Source organism: Zootoca vivipara, chromosome 16 (assembly GCF_963506605.1).
Source record: "Zootoca vivipara chromosome 16, rZooViv1.1, whole genome shotgun sequence".
In the NCBI taxonomy this organism is placed as follows: domain Eukaryota; kingdom Metazoa; phylum Chordata; class Lepidosauria; order Squamata; family Lacertidae; genus Zootoca; species Zootoca vivipara.
In genome coordinates this window covers 1,130,758-1,153,847 of record NC_083291.1, presented here as the reverse complement: position 1 = coordinate 1,153,847, position 23,090 = coordinate 1,130,758, and the positions used below count along the sequence as shown (strand labels likewise).

The following is a 23,090-nucleotide window of genomic DNA, read 5'->3' as shown; positions in this document are numbered from 1 at the left end:
CTCTGTCTCTCTCGACCTCTCGAGAAAGGAAGGGCCGCTTCTCGGAGGGCAGAGAGAGCAGGGGGCGCCGCGGCTTGACAAGGGAGGGGCGCCGCTGATCTCTGCGCCTGCGGAGGGAAGGAGCTGCAAGGGGCGGAGTGGCTGCCTGGTCGACGAGAGCAAGAAGCGCAGCCGCGGAGGAGGAGGAGCGTCGCGGGAGAGGCGGGCAAGCCCGTAGCCCGTCTGCCAGCGGTACTCCAGCTCCGCCTTGTGCGTGAGGATGCGGCAGGCGAGCGACGGGAGGCCGTAGCGGGTGTTCTGGGACTGCTGTCGAGGCTGCGCTCCCCGGCTTGCGCACCCGCCTGTCTTCCCGCCGCCGTGCCCGCGCGCCTGGGCCCTGTCAGCGCGCCATGAACGGCTACGGCTCGCCCTACTTGTACATGGGCGGCCCGGTGGCGCCTCCGGCGCGGGCGCCCCTGCAACGGACGCCCAAGTGCGCGCGCTGCCGCAACCACGGCGTGCTGTCGTGGTTGAAGGGCCACAAGCGCTACTGCCGCTTCAAGGACTGCACGTGCGAGAAGTGCATCCTCATCATCGAGCGGCAGCGCGTCATGGCCGCGCAAGTGGCGCTGCGCAGGCAGCAGGCCAACGAGAGCCTCGAGAGCCTCATCCCCGACGCTCTGCGCGCCCTGCCCGCCGCCGCCGCGCCCGGCTCGGCTGGGGCCACGACCACGGGACACCCGGGAGCAGGAGCCGCTGCAGCCGCTGTCGCCGCCTCGGAGGGACCCCCAGGCACACCGCATCGCCCGCCCATGGAGCTGGCCGCCGCCGCCCTCCGCTGGGCTTCCGAGCAGCCCGCCGCCGCCCAGCCGCCGCAACTGCCCAAAGCAGGTAAGTGCGGATGAGGGGGTTGCGGGGGGGGGCAAGGCGCTCAGAGGCAACCAGTGGGGCGAGGGGCTTCAACTAGGCTGCTTTGACACCGTGGCTTCGGGGGCGCAGGCGGCGGAACCACATCTCAGCCGCGGAACTCGGAGAGGCGGCGGGGCCCGCACAACATAGTTCCCGCAGACATAGAGAGGGGACACGGTGGGGAGGACCGTGGCTCTTTCCGAAGTGGAACTCTAGGCAGCCGTCGTAACTTCGCTGACATAAAAAACAAATCCGGTTGAAATCTAGTGGAGATTTAGCTGCAAGTCGCTCTCCGGCTTAAACTATATGCCGTCGGGGTCCGACTAAAGGCTAAAGGGGCATTGTCTTGGCTAAAGGGGTACTGCTAAAGGGAATCAGGAGATTCCCGGCGCGCCCAAGTCTGATCTGGGAAGGGGCTCACAACGACACAACTTTCACCGGGCCTTGGGAAACTTCGCGGGGGTGGGGAGTGGGGAGGTTTATCTCTGGTGTGCGGCGGCCTCTTTCTCCTGCCGTCGGTAAGGAAAGGGGAAGAGCAAAGCGGGGGCGGGGGAACGGTCTGCATTGGGAAGTGGGCGCTGAGCTGCGGAGGAAACGCGTCTTCTCCCGCCTCCTACTTGGGAGGCAACTAGAGTCCCCCCCTTTGGCCCCTCGACGGCTTTCCTTGGCCGGGCGGCGTGTCCCGTTCTCCAGGGAGCGAGGGAGACTCTGAGCATGCCAAGAGTGCTCGTCTGCTGTCATACATCTAAGACGCGCCGTGAGGACAGGCAGAGGCGGGGCAAGCTCTTCTCTTCCCAAACGGGATCGGATTTTGGGGTGGAAAGCTGCGGTGCGCGAAGCCGAGGGCAGGAGGGGAACAAGGGACGCGACTGGGCTCTTCCTCGATCTCCGCCTCGCCGGCATCCGCGGACGCTCCTCTTTCCCAAGGGCGCCAGTTCTTTTTGGGACAACAAGGCAGAAACTGAGAAGAGACCACCCCCACCCAAGGGCCGTCGGTGAGCTTTTCTTAAGCAAAGAAGCGATATGTCCACGCAGTACAACACTGCGCGTGTTTACTCAGAAGAAAGCGCTGTTGGGTCTAGTGATGCTTACTCCCAGGTCACCAAACATGGGGCGCCTCAGCCCCCTTGCCGTCAAGGGGCGCCGAAGGAGCCGGGCAGCGCCTCCACAGCGATTCTTCCTCCTTCCCCGCCCGTGAATAAAGGTGTGAATAGAGGTGTCCCCTCGCAAGGACCCGGGGACATCTTCCTCCGGCCATTTGGAACCTGATATTTCAGAATATTTCGACCCCCCCCCCCCAGGACATTGCTCAGAGACCTCGGTACAGATGAGGTGTCCCTATCCGTCCAGGGTGAACTCTAAACTCCCCGACTGGGGAGTAAGTCTCCCTGAGCTCTGTGGGGGCCTCCGCTTCCAATATGGTAACAACTCGTGGGATCTGCTCGATCCTGTCGCGATCTTGACTGCAGAGGTTGACGTCCCTTTGCGCGCTTCGCCCTGTGAAGCCGAATCCTGGGGGGGGGGGCTACTCCAAGGGGGCGGACTGGAGCCAAGGATCCAGGGGATCCCTCAATGCTGAGTCAGGGACTTTGCTGCTCCTCGGTGGCCAAGTAGCTGCTGTTTGCGGGTTCGTTTAAAAAATAAATAAAACCAGCCCGACCCCCTCTCGGTCCAGTCTGCTTCTTCCCAGTGCCCAACAGGTGGTCCGTGAAGCCCGGGGAGTCCGCATAAGCCACCGCCAATGGAGCGAGTCACATAACAAAAACTCCCATAGAAATATATCACACTTTTCAAAAGTAGGGACTCCATGGCTTGGCTTTGGAAAAACAGGCGGACCGCAGCACTTAGCTAATCGGAAGCGACTGGCGAGGAGATGCTGTTTGGGGAGGCCAGGAGGAGACTGCAATTTACATTCCTGTCGATCCAGGGAATTTAATAGTTGGAAGAAGTGGGGGAAATATCAAAGACCGTAACCAGAGAGACTGAGCTGTGACATGCGGGTTAGTGCCTCAATGGCAATATTTTTAGCGTGAGAAACGGACAGTTTTCTTGTTTGGCTGTACGACCTGAGCTGCTGTGCTCTGGAGGAAGAAGAGCTCGTGCAATGTACGCAGGTTCGGCACTTAAAACGGATCCTGAGTAAAAGGCCCCTGGGACTTGTCCTCTTGTAAGGACCATCGAGCTTTCTGAGTGGTCGTATTCAGGATTGCACTGTACTTAAGCCGGCGTCGTGCAGTCCCTGAGCCTGTGCAGCCGCTGGGAAGTTCAATGTTGCGCAGATTCAGCGCGCCTAACTGCACCAAGCCTCGGACAGTAAGCAGCAGGGACTTACTGCCCAATCCTATCCACATTTACTTGGTGAGTAGGCCTTTCTCCCTGGTAAGCATGCATAGGATCGCAGGGCAAGCTTTGTTGCAGATAATGCAAAGACTTGGGGAGCCAGGTGTGAGCTTAGAATCAAAGTGTTTGTCTGCCCTGTTTATGGATAGCAGCCGGAGTAGGCTTTTAAAACACCCACTGCTGCAGAAACTTGGTGGAAACAGGAAAGATTCAGGCCACAAGTCCCCGACCTGCGTCAAATCGGCGAGGAGACTGCGACAAATAGAGAGTCCTAAAACTAGACAACATCCTGCTGAAATTGAAGACCCGTCGGCGCTCAGGGTCCCGCTGATTCCGCTGCTGCAGCAGCAGTCCTGCGGCGCTGCAAATAAAGGCTGTAACGAACTAATGCGTAAGGGTAACGGAAAATCCCCTCAGGACCTCACAGGATCTTCCCTGGGAGAAGATTTATGAGGTTTATCTGCCACTTCGGCAGCTGTTTCTGCGCGGAACCTGCGCCATCACCTCCGCGGCCCATTCTAGGAAATTCAGAGAGACTCACAAGCCGCCCTGGTCCCGCCAGTTCCATCAGGAAACGATTATAGCCCTTGTTTTCCTTTGTCAAGTGTGATTTTGTTGTGCGCGCGCGGGTGTGTGGAGAGAGCCGGCTACGCGCAAGATCAAGGCCCCTCTCACGACTTTTATCGGTTTCAAAGTACTCTGCTAGCTTGCAGGGGACTTTGTAGAAATAACCTTTGCTGCTTAATTGGAAAATGAAAGAGGAGGCGGGGAAACAAGGCGGGGGAGAGAGTGTATGTAACCCGGAGTATATTCGTTGTAGACAGTTTCCTTCTTGGTGATGTCCTCGGTCTCCAAGCTCACACTCACCTTCATCATTATAAATTAAACGTTTAACCTTCCTAATCTTTATTTCTTTAAATAACTTTATCTGGTGCATTTCCAGGGCAGCTAACAGCTTACCATCACCCCCACTAACCAATACAACATTCATAACAAAACAATTACAGTACAATCATTTTAAATAACCAAACATTTAAAACTTCGCAGAGTCCGGATTACGAAAAAAGGCTAATAAAAAGCTCGCTTACCTAAGCAGAATTGCCTTCCCTCGACAAGTGGGAACAGCGAGTCCCACACGAAAAAGGCCCTCTCGGGCATCCAGACCAGACGTTTAAGGCATTGAGAGCATAACCAGTTCCGAAGAGCGCCAGGAAGGGTTGGGAGCGCTTCTGAAATAGGATTAATATGCGCCCAGCATCGTGTTCTGCTGGCTATCAGACCTGCTACATTCTGGGCCGACTGGAATTGTTGTAAAACTGTCAATTTAGTTTTGTTGCCCCTCCCTAAAATAGGTAAATAAACCCTTCTCTCTCTTAGCCCATCAAACAATTAGGAGGCTGCCAATGTGCGTTTAATTATTTTTTATGTGATAAGGGGCAGGAAGTTAAAAAATAAAAATTGTATCGACAGTATCCTCTACTCGAGAGAGACCTATTAAACTTGGTGGGCCAGACCTCCGAGTAAACATGCAGAGGAACGGGCTCTGAGCTCCAGGCACGGGGATTGAACATATAACTGCGCTGATTTCGCATGAAGATCCATGGGTGGCATCTAACGCAACGCTAGTCTTGCTCAGAGAAGACCCCCTGAAGACAATGGACTTCTCCGGAGTTCCATTGCACTTGGAAGCAAAGGCGTGAGGCGCGCCGCCGGATCTATCTTGCCCTGCACTTTGGATGCCCCTCGTTGAAGCCAACTTATTCCTCGATCCCCAGACCCCAATGACGCCCGTTGAGTAGGAAACGAGCGCTTTTTGACTTCAAGATGTGGGCCTGATCCGGAACTGGCTTCCAGGTGGCGCGTGGCGGATCTCGGGGCCTCTCCCTGCCTCATCCTAGGCCTGGCGACCTTAAACTCAGACGTTCCTCGGTTTCCAAGTCTTTTTCGAAATGAAGCGAGGTTACTTTCGTGTAACAACAGTTCAGGAGTACGCTGCGTCGCCTTCCTTCTCAAGGTTAGACGTTGGTGATGAGGGCGTGTGCGGAGTTAGCACACGGAATGCTGGTTTTCGTACAACTGCCGTGGCCCTTTCGTGGCGGATTGTGTCAGGGAACTTTTTGGGGATTTTCCATTAAACCTGGCGGCGCCTTTTTCTCGAAAAGGAGAGACTCGCAGATGCGTTTGACTATCGAGCGCACCAGCTCCTTGGGAACTAGCGGCGCCTTTCCTCGAAGGCTTTCCGCCCGGACGTTGGGTACCTGAGCGCATTTCGGCCTCTGGAAAGCGTGCCCGGGATGCGCCACATACAAAGAAAAGTGTGGCATGCCCTCTCCACCCCATTGTCTTTTTAGACAAGGCTGCTTCTGTGCCTAAGAGAGGGAGAGGCTGTAGAACTCGAACCCAGCCCTGGAGCCGTCGGCCTTGCTCCGAGGGGGCCAGGGCTGCGGCGCTGCGTAAAGGGGCGAGGCGGGCGAGGGGAAAGTTTGTGCCCAGGGTCCTTATTATTCAGGGCAGAGGTGGGGATGATTCATGTAAGCCCCCGCGTCTCCACGAAAGTTTCCGGACCTGCAGGGCATTTAGATATTTCGGGGCCAAAAAAAATACTGCAGCACACGGCGAAACCTCAACTGTCCGGTTTTTCTTTTTTGGGGGGGGGGGAAGGGGCGCGCGACATTGTCCCCTTCAGTTTTCACTTATATACGCGATGCACTGGGAAGAAGTTAGGTTTTTTTAAAAAAAAAATTCCGAAAATCCGAATGAATGTTTCCGCGTAACTCTGGGCAGGATTGCAGCCTTGCGTGGCCAGCACACCGCGTTCCACACTCCAGTTCCAGAGGGTTCTTTGGAACGAATAGTCACCATTCCCTATGGATACAGAATAAGTAGTCCCACTTGATTCCCGCCCCACTTTTGGAAATGCGCGCTACTCAATAAGCATGAATTTAAATTGTGTATTAATTTGTAATAGCCTGGTGACAATTTGTTAAAAATTATGGAAAATCAATAAAAAAGAATTGGCATAAAAAGAATAACAGAATAGTAGAGTTGGAAGGGAACCCGAGGGTCATCTAGCCCAACCCCCTAAAATGAAGGAAACTTTTTGCTCAATGGGCTCGAACCCACGACCCTGAGATTTGTGGGATTTTTACAATGCAGTCAAACCAACGATGCATGTTAGCTACATAGGCGCATGATAGGAGCTTCTGAAGCCTTGTAAATTCCCTCTGAGCGACGCTCCTACAGTGCTCTGTTAGGGGAAGGCGTATCCATTCCTATAATCTCCTCACCTGGCTGGGCACTTCCTCTCTGCCCTTTGCCCTTTCAACTTCATCTCAGCAATGCAGATCATTGTAGCTCCATTGCTCAGACACCATTTTAAACCAGACTAAAGTACAGTATGTCTTTGTAATCTGGTTACCATTTTAAGGCCTCCTGCACAAAGCTGCTGTTATCAGTTAGGCCTACTCTTCAACAAGTATTCCGAGTGAGTAAATGTTATTTTTTACCTCTCGCAAGACTGTTTGTGTGATTATTGTTTTAAGGGGAGAAAATTGAGGGGGAGAATACCAGGGGGATCCAGTCTGCCTTAAAAGAATCCTGGATTACTTAAACCATCAGGCTAAAACTAGTCTAAGCTTCCTCATTTTAAGATGCAAAGGGATACATTCTGCTGAATTTACAAACGCGAGGAAGGAATGACAATACCTAAATATATATCTATCATCTCCTAGTTTCTATACACATCCCTACAAGATTGAATGGTCTACCTACCGACTGAGCTTCTCCTCCAGTTTGCCTCCGAATCTGCAAGCATTTTGACTACAGCTAGTAGGACTTTAGGGGGAAAGCATTAAGAGTGTGCTCTGGGGTTTCATCCCCCCCGCCCCTCTTTGTCCCCTCCCCCGTCCAAGTAAATGTGCTTAGCAGGCTCGCAGCCTTAAAGTTTTCAGTAAGCAAACCGAGGCTACAATCCTAAACACTCGCACTGTGGAGTAAGGCTGCAGTTCTAGGAGAACGTCTGATCGATAGGGCTTACTCCTGAGTAAACATGCATAGGGTTGCCTTGTAAGATCAGTGGGGTTCACTTCCGCTTAACATGTTTAGGATTGCTCTCCATAAGGCTGCAATTATCCGGTCCCAGTTTGCTTGGGAGGAAGACCTCTTGATTTAAATGGGATTTCCCACTGAGAAATTGTCAATTGTCAATAACATAGCTGAAAAGCAGCTAAGGTTTGGGAGAGAATGAAATAGCGAGACGTGTAGATAAAAAGAAAACTTGCTATCTGCATACTTCGTCTTTAGCGCGATTCCAGCTGCTCCAATCCGGTTCTAAACGATGTGTGCAAAGTTCTGGAGTATGAATCTACACGTACGTAACTCAGACACATGGCTGTTTTAAAGATTTTCTCTATTATATGTGGTTAGCAGTTCCTGCCTTAAGTCCTCCGTTGAATATTTCAGGGCCCGTGATACATTGATTCCCTTCTTTCTGCGAGGGGACCCACAATTCTCCCCCACCCTCCAATATTTTGCTGCTGACTTTAAATAAAAATTTAATAAAAGAAGAAGAAGAAGAAGAAGAAGAGAACAGTTTAATTGAAGGGGGTTGATTTGTGCTTGCACAGACATGTCAATGTAGTGGCTCTCCCTGAAAAGGGAGAGGTAAGTTTAAACATTTAAATTCAATCCAAAAGTCTTAGAAGCGGGAGAGGGATTCCAGAGATTGCTTGCATCCTCCTGCAGATAAGTGTTTACTATTTTTATCCTATTTTTCCCCAGTATGAATGAATGGAAATATATTACTTAAAAGATTTTTACGTGTTCTGAGGTTATATATCTGTTTCTGTTATACTGTATTCTTGTCCCTAACACCCATCTAAATATTCTAAACAATGTAATAAATCCTTTATTGTGGGGTAGTGGAGGTTTTCTGTTCTCATGGTTTGGTTTATAAAACAAAACATCTTAATCACCTGCAGCATCGCTTGTTCTGTGGGCTTAAAGAGGAGGAGTGAAATTCAGAAGAAAGTTGTGCTCTTGCAAGTGACCTTGTGTTCAGTGCCTTGTTTTTACAAAAAAGTGTCAGTGCTGTAATTAGAAGTATTATTGGACAATTTTTATTTTTTATTTACAATTAAGCCAATTTTGTCCAGCCTAAGTTCCTTGAAACTGAAGGCCTGTGAAATGAACAGCTGGACATTTCCTTCATTGGAACCAACCAAAATATCAAAAGAGTGTGGCAAGCTTTCAAATTCTTCAGAAATCTTCATCAGGCAAGATGTTAACACAAAGCAGGGAGTGATGAGGAGTGAAGGTGTGCAAAAATTAAGCAGATGTTGCAGCCATGATGAGGTCAGCTTCGGGACTCATTTCCCTTATGGGCCGATTGAAGGCTGAATAAATCTCTTCTTTTCCTCCTGGAAGTTTCAGGATATCTGAGCAAGTGCCCCCCCTCCCCCTGCAGGTACTACAGATAACAGGTTACACATTCAGGATTCTGGGATCAAGAAGCAATGACTACCACCTTCCTCCAACAGATCACAGGGCAGAGTTCATAACATGTCATGCCAACATCTGCTTAAATGAAAGCTGGTCCCTTAACTAGGCTTATATCTGACTTAAACAGTCTGGTTACAGGTAGGTAGCCGTGTTGGTCTGGATCGAAGTAAAATAAAAAAATTCCTTCAGTAGCACCTTAAAGACCAACTAAGTTTTTATTTTGGTATGAGCTTTCGTGTGCATGCACACTTCTTCAGAAGAGGTGTCTGAAGAAGTGTGCATGCACACGAAAGCTCATACCAAAATAAAAACTTAGTTGGTCTTTAAGGTGCTACTGAAGGAATTTTTTTATTAAACAGTCTGGATAGCATCTCTCTCTGGGGGGAAGTATAATTGCTTTGAGGAGTTATCAGTATAAATTCTGCAGCTGAAAGAAAACCTTAGTCATTTTTCTTTCTTTTTTTTTAGTCCCAACACAATCAGTTGACAATTTGGTTGGTCATGGTAAAATGACTTGGGAATTTTTCCAAATAAAAGTGGCACTTTAATTCCTATGCTAATGTAACCTTCCTCTTCATCTGCTTAAGTGATTTGGTGGGTTTCTCCCGGAGAAAAGGACTGGCAACTAGTGTCCCATGAGATGACATCATGTTGTGGGAAAAGTGGCGGTGTTTTGTCCCTACCTGCCTGCCCCACTACCCCTCGGTGTGGAACTATAACCAGTGGCGGACCTTGGCACCTCAAATGCCAGTGGCGCCATGTGCAGCGCCAAAATCCGGCACCCCGCCTCTTGTCTTCTGTAGCACCCCAGAAGCCTTGCACCCGGTGCAACCAAACCAACCGTGCTTCCTTAGATCAACCTTTGCTATAACTCCCATAATCCTTGGCCATTGGCCATGCTGTCTGGGACTGATGGAAGCTGGTCCACCTGCATGTGCAGGGCCACAGGTCCCCCAGCCCTGCATTTGTGAGTCCCTAATAATGCGAGATGAGCGCGCAACCCCAGAGTCGGTCACGACTGGACCTAATGGTCAGGGTCCCTTTACCTTTACCTTTTTAAGCATCCTATGAGATTTGTGTCTTGCGTTACAGGCAACACAACCCTAGAGGGATTCATTGGCCTCTCCTTCACTTTGGAAATGTGGAATGTGATACATAAGTACCGGTAGCAGTCAAGTACAACATTCCTTGTTTTCCTAGAGTGCACATGTGGGGAAAATGTTTGGTCCAGCCAGTCAAAAACTTCCTCTTTCCTCCTGCCTGGGACATACTTCTTCTGCATGTGACAAGAGGTGGTTGTGACCTTACCTGTCCAGGTAACAAAAGTACAGGGCACGCTACACTCTCACACTTTTTGACTTCCTCTGTCGTTGGGCCAGCTTTTTAGCTAGATATGCTAAAAATCCCAGGACACTGGGATTACCCAGTGTATGGGATAGATCAGGCTTCCTCAACCTTGGCCCTCCAGATGTTTTGAGACTACAATTCCTATAATCCCTGACCACTGGTCCTGCTAGCTAGGGATCATGGGAGCTGTAGGCCAAAAACATCTGGAGGGCCGAGGTTGAGGAAGCCTGGGATAGATCCACATGTATATACTTCGTCACTAAGTCTGCCTTCTGGGATCCAACTGTGAACAGAATGTGAGTAAACTACTTTTACGGTATATACTTTATACAAGATTGTGGTGGGTTTATTCTTTTAAGAGGGATAAAAGGGAACTTACCAGTAACATACAATTCAATACTGAATTGTATGATAGTGAGAGGCTTACACAAGCCCGCAACCAGCTACCTGCTGTGCATGTAAAGGGGGAATGTAAACTCTGCTAAGTAAAGGAACTTGCTAGCGCAAGTTAGGAAGGATATTAATAAACAATATATCCTCTCCTGCCTCCCTGAACATTCCCACAGGAAAAAGTACTGCTGAAGTCCAGAGGCAGTTCGGCATTTCCAGATGGTTTGGGAGGGACGTGGCCTGAGAACAGAAGCTCCTCTGAGCTGCGAGAAGCTTATAAATCTGATGGATAGAAGCACGATTGACTCACACTCCCTGCCTCCCTGATAAATGAACTTCCCAGTTTAAAAGATTACAGTAATCATGGGAGGACAGTGTAAATCGAATCTGATAGCAATAACTTTTGGGGAAGGTCAGGCTCAAGTGAAATGTTACCAGGCAACAGGCATTTTGTTTGCAAAATACAATCAAAAAGCATTGATGAGAAATTCTTCCCTGCCAGCTAGTCAGCACTTTCTCCTTAACGGCTTTGAGGGGAGGGGAGGAGGAAATCTTCATCCATCAAATGTCCCGGAGAACTCCCTCCGACTAGACTGTTGCTTCTTGAAAAGAGGGCCAGCTCTGGAGGCCTGTCTCTCTGAGGACACACAGATTCAGAACCACCAAAGTGTTACACGACTTTGGCACGTGGCGTCCAATCTGCAGTGGGTGAGTGTGAATATATCTATATTCTAAACTACAATAGGAAGCTGCATAGAAGGTGACCCCTTGGATGGACAGTGGAAAGCAATGAAGGCTGCAAATTGTTTACCAGAAAAGCGACAGCCAGTACAAACCAATGGAATAAATTCATTTGGGATAAGTTCAGTTATTTATTTCAGGAATAAATCATTTGAGCTTCCTTGGCAGATCCAGGAGTATGCACAATGTCAAAGAAGTGTCACCTCAACGAGAAACAACTGACATGCGTAAAATGTTAAAAGGAACAAAGCGATCAAGTGCAATGTTTTAAAATAAAAAGCGATAGTGGAAATCAGATGCCTTTTCTCTTTCTGTTGCTCATAAAGAACAGTTTGCACAACATTTTGTTGTTAGGGTCTAATCTGTCCAAGTTATTATTAACTTTGTTTTACCTAAAGGAGACGCTCCACTACTTTTGAGGAAACTGCTTGTGGACTTGACTCCAAACCTGCCTCAAATCCAATAACAAATGTGCTATATTTCAAGTGTTCAGTTTTAGAAAATGCAAAACTGAAGTGTGTCAGAACAGCCATTAGAGGCATGTGTGGAATCCTGGGTGCAAAGCAGTTTCATTTCATAAAAAAGAAAATATGTTTAATCAGTTTGACCTCTAAGCAAAGTTAGGTTTCAACTTACACTCTGGATGACTACTAGTTTCAATGAAGAATTAACTACCGGTAGGATACAGTTTGATATATGCAAGGCAACATAAAAATGAATAATAGAGCAATAAATAATAGCTAAACATTAAGTCCTTCAGCTGGAACTGCTGTTCAGAGAGTTAAGGTATATAGATTTATCAGGTATAAGACAAAATAGAATCATATATGAATGCAAATATTTTCAGTCACTATGTAAGTTCCCTACTTGACCTGTAAGAACTTCCTTGAGTTCCATGTAAAGAATGGCAAAAATCCCCCTTGCTTTCTAGGCGTGTATCTGAGTGGTTTTGCATTTGCCCTGCGCTAAGTTGGAACAAATGGCAATCAAGTTTTCTGCGGATTGTCCTTTGTTCCAATTTACACCTGGAACTGTGGAATACATGTTTCTTTGACAGATATTTTTCAATGAATGACCCATGTATGAAAGTGTTTTATGCAACATGGAACCTTGCAGAGTGCATTCTGAATACTGAGTGGCTCTAATAAAAACTGTTATTTTACCAACCATGTAATCTTATCAAAACTATTTCTGGTAAGTCAGACTCTCTCTCTCTCTCTCTCTCTCTCTCTCTTCTCTCTCTCTCTCTCTCTCTCTCTCTCTCTCTCTCTCTCTCTCTCTCTCTCTCTCTCTCTCTCCCCCCCCCCATGCCTTGTAGCCCTCCTCAATTGAATATCAAGGCACTGGATGTGTAATTTCAAGAACAGCCAAAATATTAGCAGAATTTTTAACACAAAGCCTTTCATTCAAACCCCACTGAAAATGTTCCAGACCTAATAATGATTCACCTTTGTGATTCATAGTTTTATGAGTCTTCACCCTCCAGCCCTTAGAAATTTGGTGGTTGGGAGAGTCCTAGGGTACATGAGCTTAAATAAGAGTACATATTTTACAAACTTGGAAATAAACATTTTTGGGCTGGGGTATAGAGCTCAATGTGTTAGAACATAAGGCATGAGTGTTCATAGGTTCTTTGCTGCTTCTGCTTGGTTATTTAAACAGAGTATTGCATCGAGATATGACCGCCACAGAATCTGCCTAAATGAAGGAAAGTTGGAGAGGACACAAACCGAACATTCCCTTTGTTAAGCTCATTCTGCACCTCTGTGGTTTTTGTCATGGAAAGGTGTGGCTTGTTGAGCTCTACAAAGATATCCAATAAAGGAAAAGGACAGGATTAGTATACAGTAGTAACTTATGTAGTCACCATATTCAGGCTGGCCAGATGCAGAAGAGGGGAGAGAGAGAGAGGACAGAGCGCTGCACCTTTAAGAGCTGTGTGCAGGTGAGTTAGCTAAACCAGGTGAGTTAGGGGTTTCCCCTGCATGCAAAGACAGACTTTGGCTGTTTGAGTGGACTAGACCAAGAGTGGGTCCAAGGGTCAAGAAGGTGGTTTCTGCACATGCTGTAGAGGGAAGTGGTCCACCTGGGAAGGGAGGCCATCTAGGAGAAAGAAAACTCTGGTCCTAAACCTCTGCTACCTTGTGGCACATCTTTGGGAGAAGACAAGGCTAAGGACTAAGGCCTACCCAAATCCGGAGTGGAGTCCCTAAGACATTTGGACAGCGCCTTCTACGCCTCCTTCCAAGCTAGTGGCCAACGTCTTGCTCTGCTTTCCTTTGGACCCCATCAGCGAGGGTGAGGGGGTGGGTCTTGTTGTCTGGGCAGCCCAGAACCTCCATGCACATTGCCTAGGCTTGCACCCTGGGGAGATCACTTCACTGTTGCTAACACAACGGTTTGACTTCACCCCCGGAAGTGTACTCCATTGTTTCTCGAGACAGATGAATGCCGACAAGAAGATGGGGGATTTCAGCTGGTTTCACTTAGAGTGCAATATCCTCTTCTGGGCAGCTCGGGAGGTACAGAAGCTGTTTCCTCCCTCCCTATATTGTGGGTGTGGCTTTTTTTGGCCATGTGCCACAAATATATGGGTGAAGTTGAACGGAGCAGAAAACAGAGTCAAAGAGTTGTTTAACTGTGGTGAGGTTAAGAAATACAACAGTTTAAAACTGGGACTGATGGCCTGGAGGTTTTCCATATTGTTCGACTCCTGATCAGTGGCCTGATTTTTCAAATACAGTGGGGCCTCGCTTAACGAATGCCCTGCTTAACGATATTTCCGCTTAACGAAAGGATTTTTCGAGCGGAGCTTGCCTCGCTAGACGAATTCGTTTTATGAAAAATTCGTCTAGCGAATCGCGGTTTCCCATAGGAATGCATTGAAATTCAATTAATGCGTTCCTATGGGCAAAAAAATAAAAATAAAAAAAATTTCAATGCATTCCTATGGGATTCGCTAGACGAATTTTTCGTTATAAGAAAAGACCCATGGAACGAATTAAATTCGTCTAGCGAGGCACCACTGTATCTCTTCCAATGCAGCCGACAAAGGAGTACTTCACTCTGACATTATCTTGAGCCGCAAATCACTCTTGCCGTTGGGTACATCTCAGCCCTTTGATTCTATGAAAGGGTACTGCCATAGCGCGAGGGGTTTTGGTCTGCAATATTCATTATAGGGAGACACAGAGACAGACAGAATAGCTTTGCTATGTCCATCTCCAGTGCTCCCCCCCCCCCGGGGTATGCATATCCCTAAACATTTTGTGAATCTTTGTACTTTTGTCCATTTACTGTATTTATTTTTCCCGATTTGAACTATAAAATGGTGATTTTCTTGAGTCAAAATAAGAGTACCCCTAAACATTTTTTTTGTTTAGAAAAAAAGCACTGTCCATTTTTGATTTGCTGTGTTCATAACAACCCTCAAGGTAGCAGATATGGGGACGGAGCAAGAGTAGATGAACCGGCAGTCTGACTTTATTATCAAGTTACAGGTAGGTAGCCGTGTTGGTCTGAGTCAAAACAAAATAAAAAAACTCCTTCAGTAGCACCTTAAAGACCAACTAAGTTTTTATTTTGGTATGAGCTTTCGTGTGCATGCACACTTCGTCAGATACACTGAAACAGAAGCCACCAGACCCTTATGTATATTCAGAGGGTGGGGGTGATGGGAATGGGTGATGGGCTGATAGGAGTGGTAAACCTGTTGATGACTGTTAACGACTGTTAATGACTGCAATTGGTCTTGCAGGGGAAAAGCAAGGGCTGAGGTGCTAAGGAAAGCTTGATCATGTATAATGAGATAAGAATCCTATGTCTTTGTTCATTCCAGGTGGTTCATTTATTATCAAGCGCATCCTTTAATACAGTACTTCCTGGAACTTCCCCTTCCTTTGAAGAGCTGTTTCTGGCATAACAAATCTGCCCTCTCTTTTACAGACATGACCGAAGATCGACTGGGGGATGCCGGCGGAGTGGACAGTGCCGAGACCTATAGTGACAAAGACGCCGACCAAAGGAGCACCCCAGACTTGACTAAAGCCAAGAGTGGCTTCGCTCCAGAGAGCCCAGAGATTGTGTCCGTGGATGAAGGAGGCTACGCCATCCAGAAAAACAGCAGCAGCGCCGACAGCAGGCCTGAGAGCCCCAAGTACCAACCAGAGCCAAACCACCTCCTCATTGAAGGTCCGTCAGGGACAGTTTCTCTGCCTTTTGGCTTGAAAGCCAACCGGCCGCCCCTTGAGGTGTTAAAGAAGATATTTCCCAACCAAAAGCCAACCGTGCTTGAATTAATCTTGAAGGGTTGTGGGGGTGACCTGGTGAGTGCGGTTGAGGTACTTCTGTCGAGCAGGTCCTCCATAGCTGGGGGGGACCGAACTTCTGCAGAATCGGAAGGTCTGGTTTTGCCTTCAAATGGACACCTCTTTGAACACACGTTGGGTTCCTATCCCATTTCTTCCTCCAAGTGGTCAGTAGGGTCTGCCTTCAGAGTTCCAGACACGCTGAGGTTTTCTGCTGATGCTAGTAATGTTGTGCCCAATCCGCTGGCCGTCCCCTTACAGCACCCGTTCCCACAGCCACCTCGGTACCCGCTGATGCTGAGGAATACTTTGGCAAGAAACCAATCCAGCCCGTTTCTGCCCAACGATGTCACTTTGTGGAACACCATGACGCTGCAACAGCAGTACCAGCTGAGGTCTCAGTATGTCAGCCCTTTCTCCACCAATACCACCAGCGTCTTCCGAAGTTCTCCAGTGCTTCCTACGCGGCCGTCGGAAGATCCTAGGATCTCCATCCCTGACGATGGATGCCCAATTGTCTCCAAGCAGCCTATTTATACAGAAGATGACTATGATGAAAGATCGGACTCCTCAGACTCTAGAATACTAAACACATCCTCTTAGAATGACAATTTACAGTGATATTTAGCAATGTGGCAGAACTACTGGGTATCAAGAGGAAGGAATGATGGCCCTTGTAACTGTATTATAAAAGAAGCGATTTTGCTTGTTACTATCCTTTAGCAATAAAGACATAACTTATTTTATTTCTTGCACTTCACTGGAAAATGCCAAATAGCTACCACTTCATGGCTTTATAGTGCTGAATGTTTATTGCAGAAAAAAAAAGGGGGGGGGAGATTAATTTTAAGCATAGATGTGAGAAACCAGGGATTGCAGAACATTTTAGAGTGGAGCAAAAAAGTCTTGCCTTGCAGACAGTTGGGAATGTTGATATTGTACTTGAATGCAGTGTTCAAAAAGAGGACTCCTCAGGACATAAGATATCAAAAGCAAATAATTCATTGGCAAATGGACTTAAGAAGGACCTTGTTGACTTTATGACAATAATTATCCTGGTTTTAAAACCAAGAGTCATGAAAGACTGGCGAAGAGTGTGCTCCTCCCGTGCAATGGAAGTGTGCACACTTTTTGGAGACACTTTAAACACGATTCACACGGCTAGATAGAAACCTGTATAAGAATGTCAATGGAAAGTCAAATACAGCTGTGAGTTGCATGAAAATGTCTTGTGAGAAATGAGCTCATGATTAACATTTGTTGGGGGTATTGTAGCATGCTAAGGATTCTAGGGGGGGAAATAAACTTGGATGATGATCTCGATTTTTTTATTTTATTTAAAAAATGTCATTTATATTTGGGAGAGAGATGGCACGTGTGGACAGCATATAAACAAGCCTGCTTTCATTGGCAGACCATAGAATCATAGAATAGAATCATAGAGTTGGAAGAGACCACAAGGGCCATCCAGTCCAACCCCCTGCCAAGCAGGAAACACCATCAAAGCATTCCTGACAGATGGCTGTCAAGCCTCTGCTTAAAGACCTCCAAAGAAGGAGACTCCACCACACTCCTTGGCAGCAAATTCCACTGCCGAACAGCTCTTACTGTCAGGAAGTTCTTCCTAATGTTTAGGTGGAATTTTCTTTCTTGTAGTTTGAATCCGTTGCTCCTTGTCCGCTTCTCTGGAGCAGCAGAAAACAACCTTTCTCCCTCCTCTATATGACATCCTTTTATATATTTGAACATGGTTATCATATCACCCCTTAACCTTCTCTTCTCCAGGCTAAACATACCCAGCTCCCTAAGCCGTTCCTCATAAGGCATCGTTTCCAGGCCTTTGACCATTTTGGTTGCCCTCCTCTGGACACGTTCCAGCTTGTCAGTATCCTTCTTGAACTGTGGTGCCCAGAACTGGACACAGTACTCCAGGTGAGGTCTGACCAGAGCAGAATACAGTGGTACTATTACTTCCCTAGATCTAGATGCTATACTCCTATTGATGCAGCCCAGAATTGCATTGGCTTTTTTAGCTGCTGCATCACACTGCTGACTCATGTCAAGTTTGTGGTCTACCAAGACTCCTAGATCCTTTTCACATGTACTGCTCTCAAGCCAGGTGTCTCCCATCCTGTATTTGTGCCTTTCATTTTTTTTGCCCAAGTGTAGTACTTTACATTTCTCCTTGTTAAAATTCATCCTGTTTGCTTTGGCCCAGTTGTCTAATCTGTTAAGGTCATTCTGAAGTGTGATCCTGTCCTCTGGGGTGTTAGCCACCCCTCCCAATTTGGTGTCATCTGCAAGCTTGCTCAGGATGCCCTCAGGATGCAAACTTGCTCAGGATGACCATTCTGAGCTGAAGTTTCAGCCTGCTGAACTGAAAACGGGGTGCATCCATAAACTGATAGGGTCAAATGAGAAGAGATGTGTAGACAAAGGATTGGGGTTTAGCTGAGTATGGTAGAGTATTCACAATGTCGGCACTAGGTTTGCACTGCTGCAGTTTAATATCTTGGCGGTCTTTAATACCAGCAAGTTTATGTAGTTACAATGCAGGGTTTCTAAGGGCAGTTTCATACGTCTGCCTGAATGGTTAAAAACCCCTCGTGCCGTCATTTTATCATCTAATTTTCTTGTGGGCTCTGCTTGCCAGAAATTACCCACCACTCCAGATGTGGGAGTCTCCCTTTAGTGCATCAGATAAAGCCTTGCAAAACTGACCGGACAAGGGCAGAGGGGGACTTCTGTGCAACCACAAGCCCAAACTACGGATGATGATGCTACCCCTTTGCAATGTGGGGAGTAAAGAGGGCTTGTGTGTATGGGAAAGTAGCCAGCCTCTCCCTTCTTTTATTTTGCTGTCATCATTCTCCTATAAGTACTTTATAGAGTAGGGGTGGAAGTAGCCTATCTTTGAGTGCCATATGATGCAGGGCAGCCAGGAGCAGGAGATAGTTGGGGCTGTCTTGGTCCGGAGGTCTTGTGTTTCCTGGGGGCACCTGGCAGGTTACTTCAGGTGACCATTGATACCATGGGCAAGATCGACTTTGAGACTGATCCAACTAGGCAATTCTCATGTACATAATGGGGATAACTCAAATGGCCTATTAAACTGGCTTCTTGTCGGAGGGGACTCCAACTTTTGAAAAGTGACATGTCCTTCCTCAATATAAGGTGGTTTGGGTACAGTCAAATGAGGTGACTAAGTTGTTCCCTCTTGGTTTGTGTAGTCCAGCGTTTTTCAACCGCTGTTCCGCGGCACACTAGTGTGCCGCGAGATGCTGCCTGGTGTGCCGCGGTGTGCCGCCATTAGGGGGCGCTGACCTGGCAGAAAGGAAGCCGGCCGGGTTACGACACGAGTGCAGCTCTCAACAGCCACCACCACGGCCTCGGACGCGAGAGGTGGCCGGCGGGTGCTGCTGCTGCTCCTTTTCTCGCTGCTCTCGCTCCTCTTGCTGGCGGCGCCCGGGGCTTGGTCGGCGTGAGGCCGCGGGGCCGACAAGCAGAACAGCCTCCGGAGGGCAGCCAGCGGCGTCTACCAAGGCGTGAGCGGCCTCTTCGGCGAGGAGCACGTGCGCGCCCTGCAGAAGGTGAGGCGCCTGGCCTGGACTGAGGAGGGGCAGGCCCGTTGCTCCCGGGGGGTGGCGCGGGTTCCAATGGATATTTTTACAGGAAAATATCATCCTGACCTTCCCCCTAGGTTAAAAGCTATCAATCAAGTTTAAATTTAGCTCCCACGCAGTCCCAGATGAACAGGAGGCAGTCAGGGCAAGGAAAGCTTAACGCCTGAGAATGTTTGTACTGTGTGGCAAGGGAAAAAAATTAAAAAGAGCCACCCAGGCTTAAAGTCAACAAAGGGCATTAACAAATGGCCTATATATAAAGAGAATTACTTTATATATAGTCAATATAGGCACAGAGTTAAATTTTTTAACTTTTTTAATGGTGGTGTGCCTCGTGATTTTTTTCATGGAACAAGTGTGCCTTTGCCCAAAAAAGGTTGAAAAACACTGGTGTAGTCAGGGGACCAGGAAGAGGCAGTTCTGTATCCTTAGAACCATACAATATTCAGCATTTGAGTCTGGGGGGCCAGAGAACCAACCCCAACTGTTTTCCATGGCATCTTTGCTTCTTGGAACCTTCTGACGAGAGCAACTTTCTCAGGACTAAAGAATTGACTTAAATTCAAGTGAAACCAATCAAGCATACAGAGGCGTAGCAAGGTCAGATGGACCCAGTGTGGAATTTTTTTTTTGCCACCCCCCCCCCCCCCCGCCTGTGACTCCCAAGCCTACAGCGAGCTGGGGGAAGGGTGTTTTTTTTGCCGCTTTGCCGACAGCCCTGACGGGCCATTGAGGCCGCTGCTCACTGTAGGCTTAGGAGTTGCAGGCAGGGGGTGCACCAAATGTCACCCCCCTTCAGGGAAGACACCCATCCTCTCCCCTGACTGCCTGCCTCTTCTATCCAGGAGAGGGTGCAACAGCGCCACAGTGCCCCCCCGTGACTCCCAAGCATACCCCAAGCCATTAGGGGAAGGAGCCACGCAGCTCGTCCTCTTGACTGCCTGCCTGCCCGTCTCCTCCAGCCAGGAGCAGGGGCAAAGGCTTGCATGCCACACCAAATGTCACCTCACTCAGGATGACACCAGGGGTGAGCCCCACCCACCCACTGCACCCACCTTGCTTCACTCTGCAAGCATATACAAATTCAAGAGCTGTCCCACACCGTTGTTACATACCTAGGGGCAGATCTGATTTTTGCAAGGTTTTCTCCTTTTTTTGTACTTGAAAAACACAATCCTTTTTTAAAAAAAAAATCGCTTTGTTGTCATTCAGCCCTGTTGCCAGAACACTGCAGGGCACTTTTGCTGCGCTCTTTCACAGCTGCAACTGTGCAGTGCAGGAATTAAGCACCAACAGGCCTTGGCTGGTGGCTGTTGCGGCAGGTGAGCTTCTGGTGGCAAATGCGTGCTGCGTCAGAATGCCTTGCCTTTGCTGCAAGGGACTAACACAGGCCTAACTTGTTGGAAGTGCTCCTCTGAGATGCAGCAGTGTTGCTGTAAAGAGCACATCCTCTGGGTTGCATGCTTGCTGGCTCCCAGCCTGTGACTGGGATGTTCCTGGGTGTGTGTGTGTGTGTGCGTGCGCGCGCAGTGTCTCTCACTACTGCCTGCCACAGCACAGTAACGGACCAAGATCTATGGCTATATAAACCTTCCTACTGTCATAAGGGGAAATTCCCCATTCATTTGCTTAGGTTCATCCTCATTGAGCATGACAGCAGCCTAAATGTCGATATTGTTTCAATGGAACCTACTTAAAGGAACTTTTTATTTCTAAAGAATTTTAAACCAATCTCCGCATGAAATTCTCCCATCACAAATAAAACAACGATGTGCGAATGGTAATAAAATCAATGTGAATATGCATAAAATAAACAGGGGGAAAAAATATGAGCACAGGAAATGAAATTATGGTCCTTCCTGCAAATAAAGCTTGTTATTAGACCTATGATAAAGAAGGCATGGCCTGGTGAATGCTTTTGTTAATTAAAATACAATGCTAAGTAAGGGGTTGGCATAAGGTAGTAACATATGCAAATATTTTGGGGGTTTTGCCACTGATAACCAATATCCCTGACATACTTGGTGACTGGACCCCAGATAAGCAGGAAGACCCCTGGTATTTTCTGCTTATGCTACTTTTTATACTATATGGGATGCCTTGAAACCAGCACATGACTTATAGTTTGGCTTAGTCAGCTTAGATTTTGCCTTATCAACAAAGTGTGGCTTTGACTCATAAAATATTCCATTTCAGAAGACTTCAACAGACAGTGATGAAAACAATTAACACAGATTATTCCCTATAATAAAAAAAATGTCCTTCGTATTAGTCTCTACAAATCTCACACACATGCCGGCAAGAGCTTGCATCTCACCTTCTCTGGAGGAACCAGGGTCAGAATTATTGTGAGTGCAGTTTGGACCTTTGCAAGTTAATGCCCAAACAAACCCACAAGCACAGCCTCCAACCCTTTCAGATGCTGAAGTGGGGAACAACCATAGCCATTTTGCCACATAAAATTGTGCTGTCTGACTCCTTTCTGACAAGGTTCCTAATTAGCCTTGACGGATGATGGTGGCGGTAATGAGCTGAAGGTGGCGTCACTAAGCAGCACCTTTTAGGGCAATACAAACTGGCAAAGATTTGGGGCAGGAAAGCAACCCCAATCTGGGCTGGGAAGCATCCAAAATGGCCCAAACCACACTGGTTTAAGCACAGTTTTTTGCTCCTAAAATGTGTTCATTGTAATGCCTAGTTTGGCACTCAGAGTCCTCCGTCTATGCGTTTCAGCTGCTCCCTCCCTTTTGCCTCATGCATGAGAGCTGCACAGAGAGTTGGTGAGAACGAAAGTGCCCTTTCCCGTTGTCTTTTAGCTGAGATGCCCAATGCTGTGGGAGGCAGGATTGAAAGAGACTTTTGCCTCTTTCTCAGTGCTTGTGGGACGGAGGGAGTAGTAGGCAGAACCTGGACTCAACTCTAGAGAATCCCCTTGTTGAAAATTAGCTTGGGGAAGCGACCTTGCTCAGTGATAAGGTGAAGGCGGTCTTGGGTTCAGTGCCCCTGGCACCTCTAGTTTAAGAAGGACCAGGTAGAAGGAGTTAGGTGGGACTTGATGCTTTGAGACGTTGAGAACAACTCAGAGGAGGCAACACCAAGCTAGAGGGACAAATAGTTTGACTGGAAAGAGCAACTTCCCAAATTGCTAGCTCTCCTTCTTCCAGGACCTGCCACTTGGTGGGTCTGGCTTTCATATCTGACCTCAAGCCTCGGAGCAAGTCCTCCCAAGACGCTCCCAGGGGCACCTCCAGAACATCTGTTGCATTCATGGTAAACACGTTCCCTTTGCATTTGTCTCGACATTTCTGAAAAATGAGCTTGATTCCGCCCATCCCATTACACTGTTTCAGTGATTCATACTTTATATGCCTTTGCTTGGCAGACGTGAGAGGAGAAATAAGATGGATGCTAAATTTATATGTTAATTTTAATATTGAGGCCATCCCGTGTTTGAAAAATAAGATCAATTCTTCAATTTCATTTCTTATGGGGTGCTGGAGATTGTCATTACGGGGAAATAAAATTATTTCTGAATGCAAGCTACCCCAAACTCTAATTCTAGTGGACACATAACTCCCTCAAATATAATTCACTCCCCTTCCTTATAATGTACTTACTTGATATGGCGTGTTAACATTATCCCAGGACTCTTGGCCATTGGAAAATATTGTGATTGGCACCTTGACCTTTATACGGGCGAGTTACTTATTTGTTTGTCTGGCTTTGGAAGGTGTTTGTTGTACTGAGACTTGGGAAGGACCATGACTTGACATCTGCTTGAAGGATGGCGGGTCAGAGGCAATGCGACAGTCTCTGCCAAGACTATGATAAGTGAATGTCAATTGTTTCCATAATGACTATGGAGGCTAGAAGCTATATCCAAAAACCGACCTGCTTATTGCTTGGCCCTGAAAGTTTTATGACTTGATCTTGAGTTGTGAGTGCATGGAGAGGG

The 23,090-nt window shown here is 47.8% G+C and overlaps 1 protein-coding gene across 1 annotated transcript; it reads left to right on the top strand.

The window, feature by feature from the left end:
* Nucleotides 1–389: 389 nt before the first annotated feature.
* On the top strand, nt 390–16,115 carry DMRT3 (doublesex and mab-3 related transcription factor 3). The gene is made up of 2 exons (XM_035097358.1): nt 390–870; nt 15,151–16,115. Exons 1-2 carry the CDS (start codon nt 390–392, stop codon nt 16,113–16,115), a joined length of 1,446 nt encoding a protein of 481 aa, XP_034953249.1.
* Nucleotides 16,116–23,090: the final 6,975 nt, after the last annotated feature.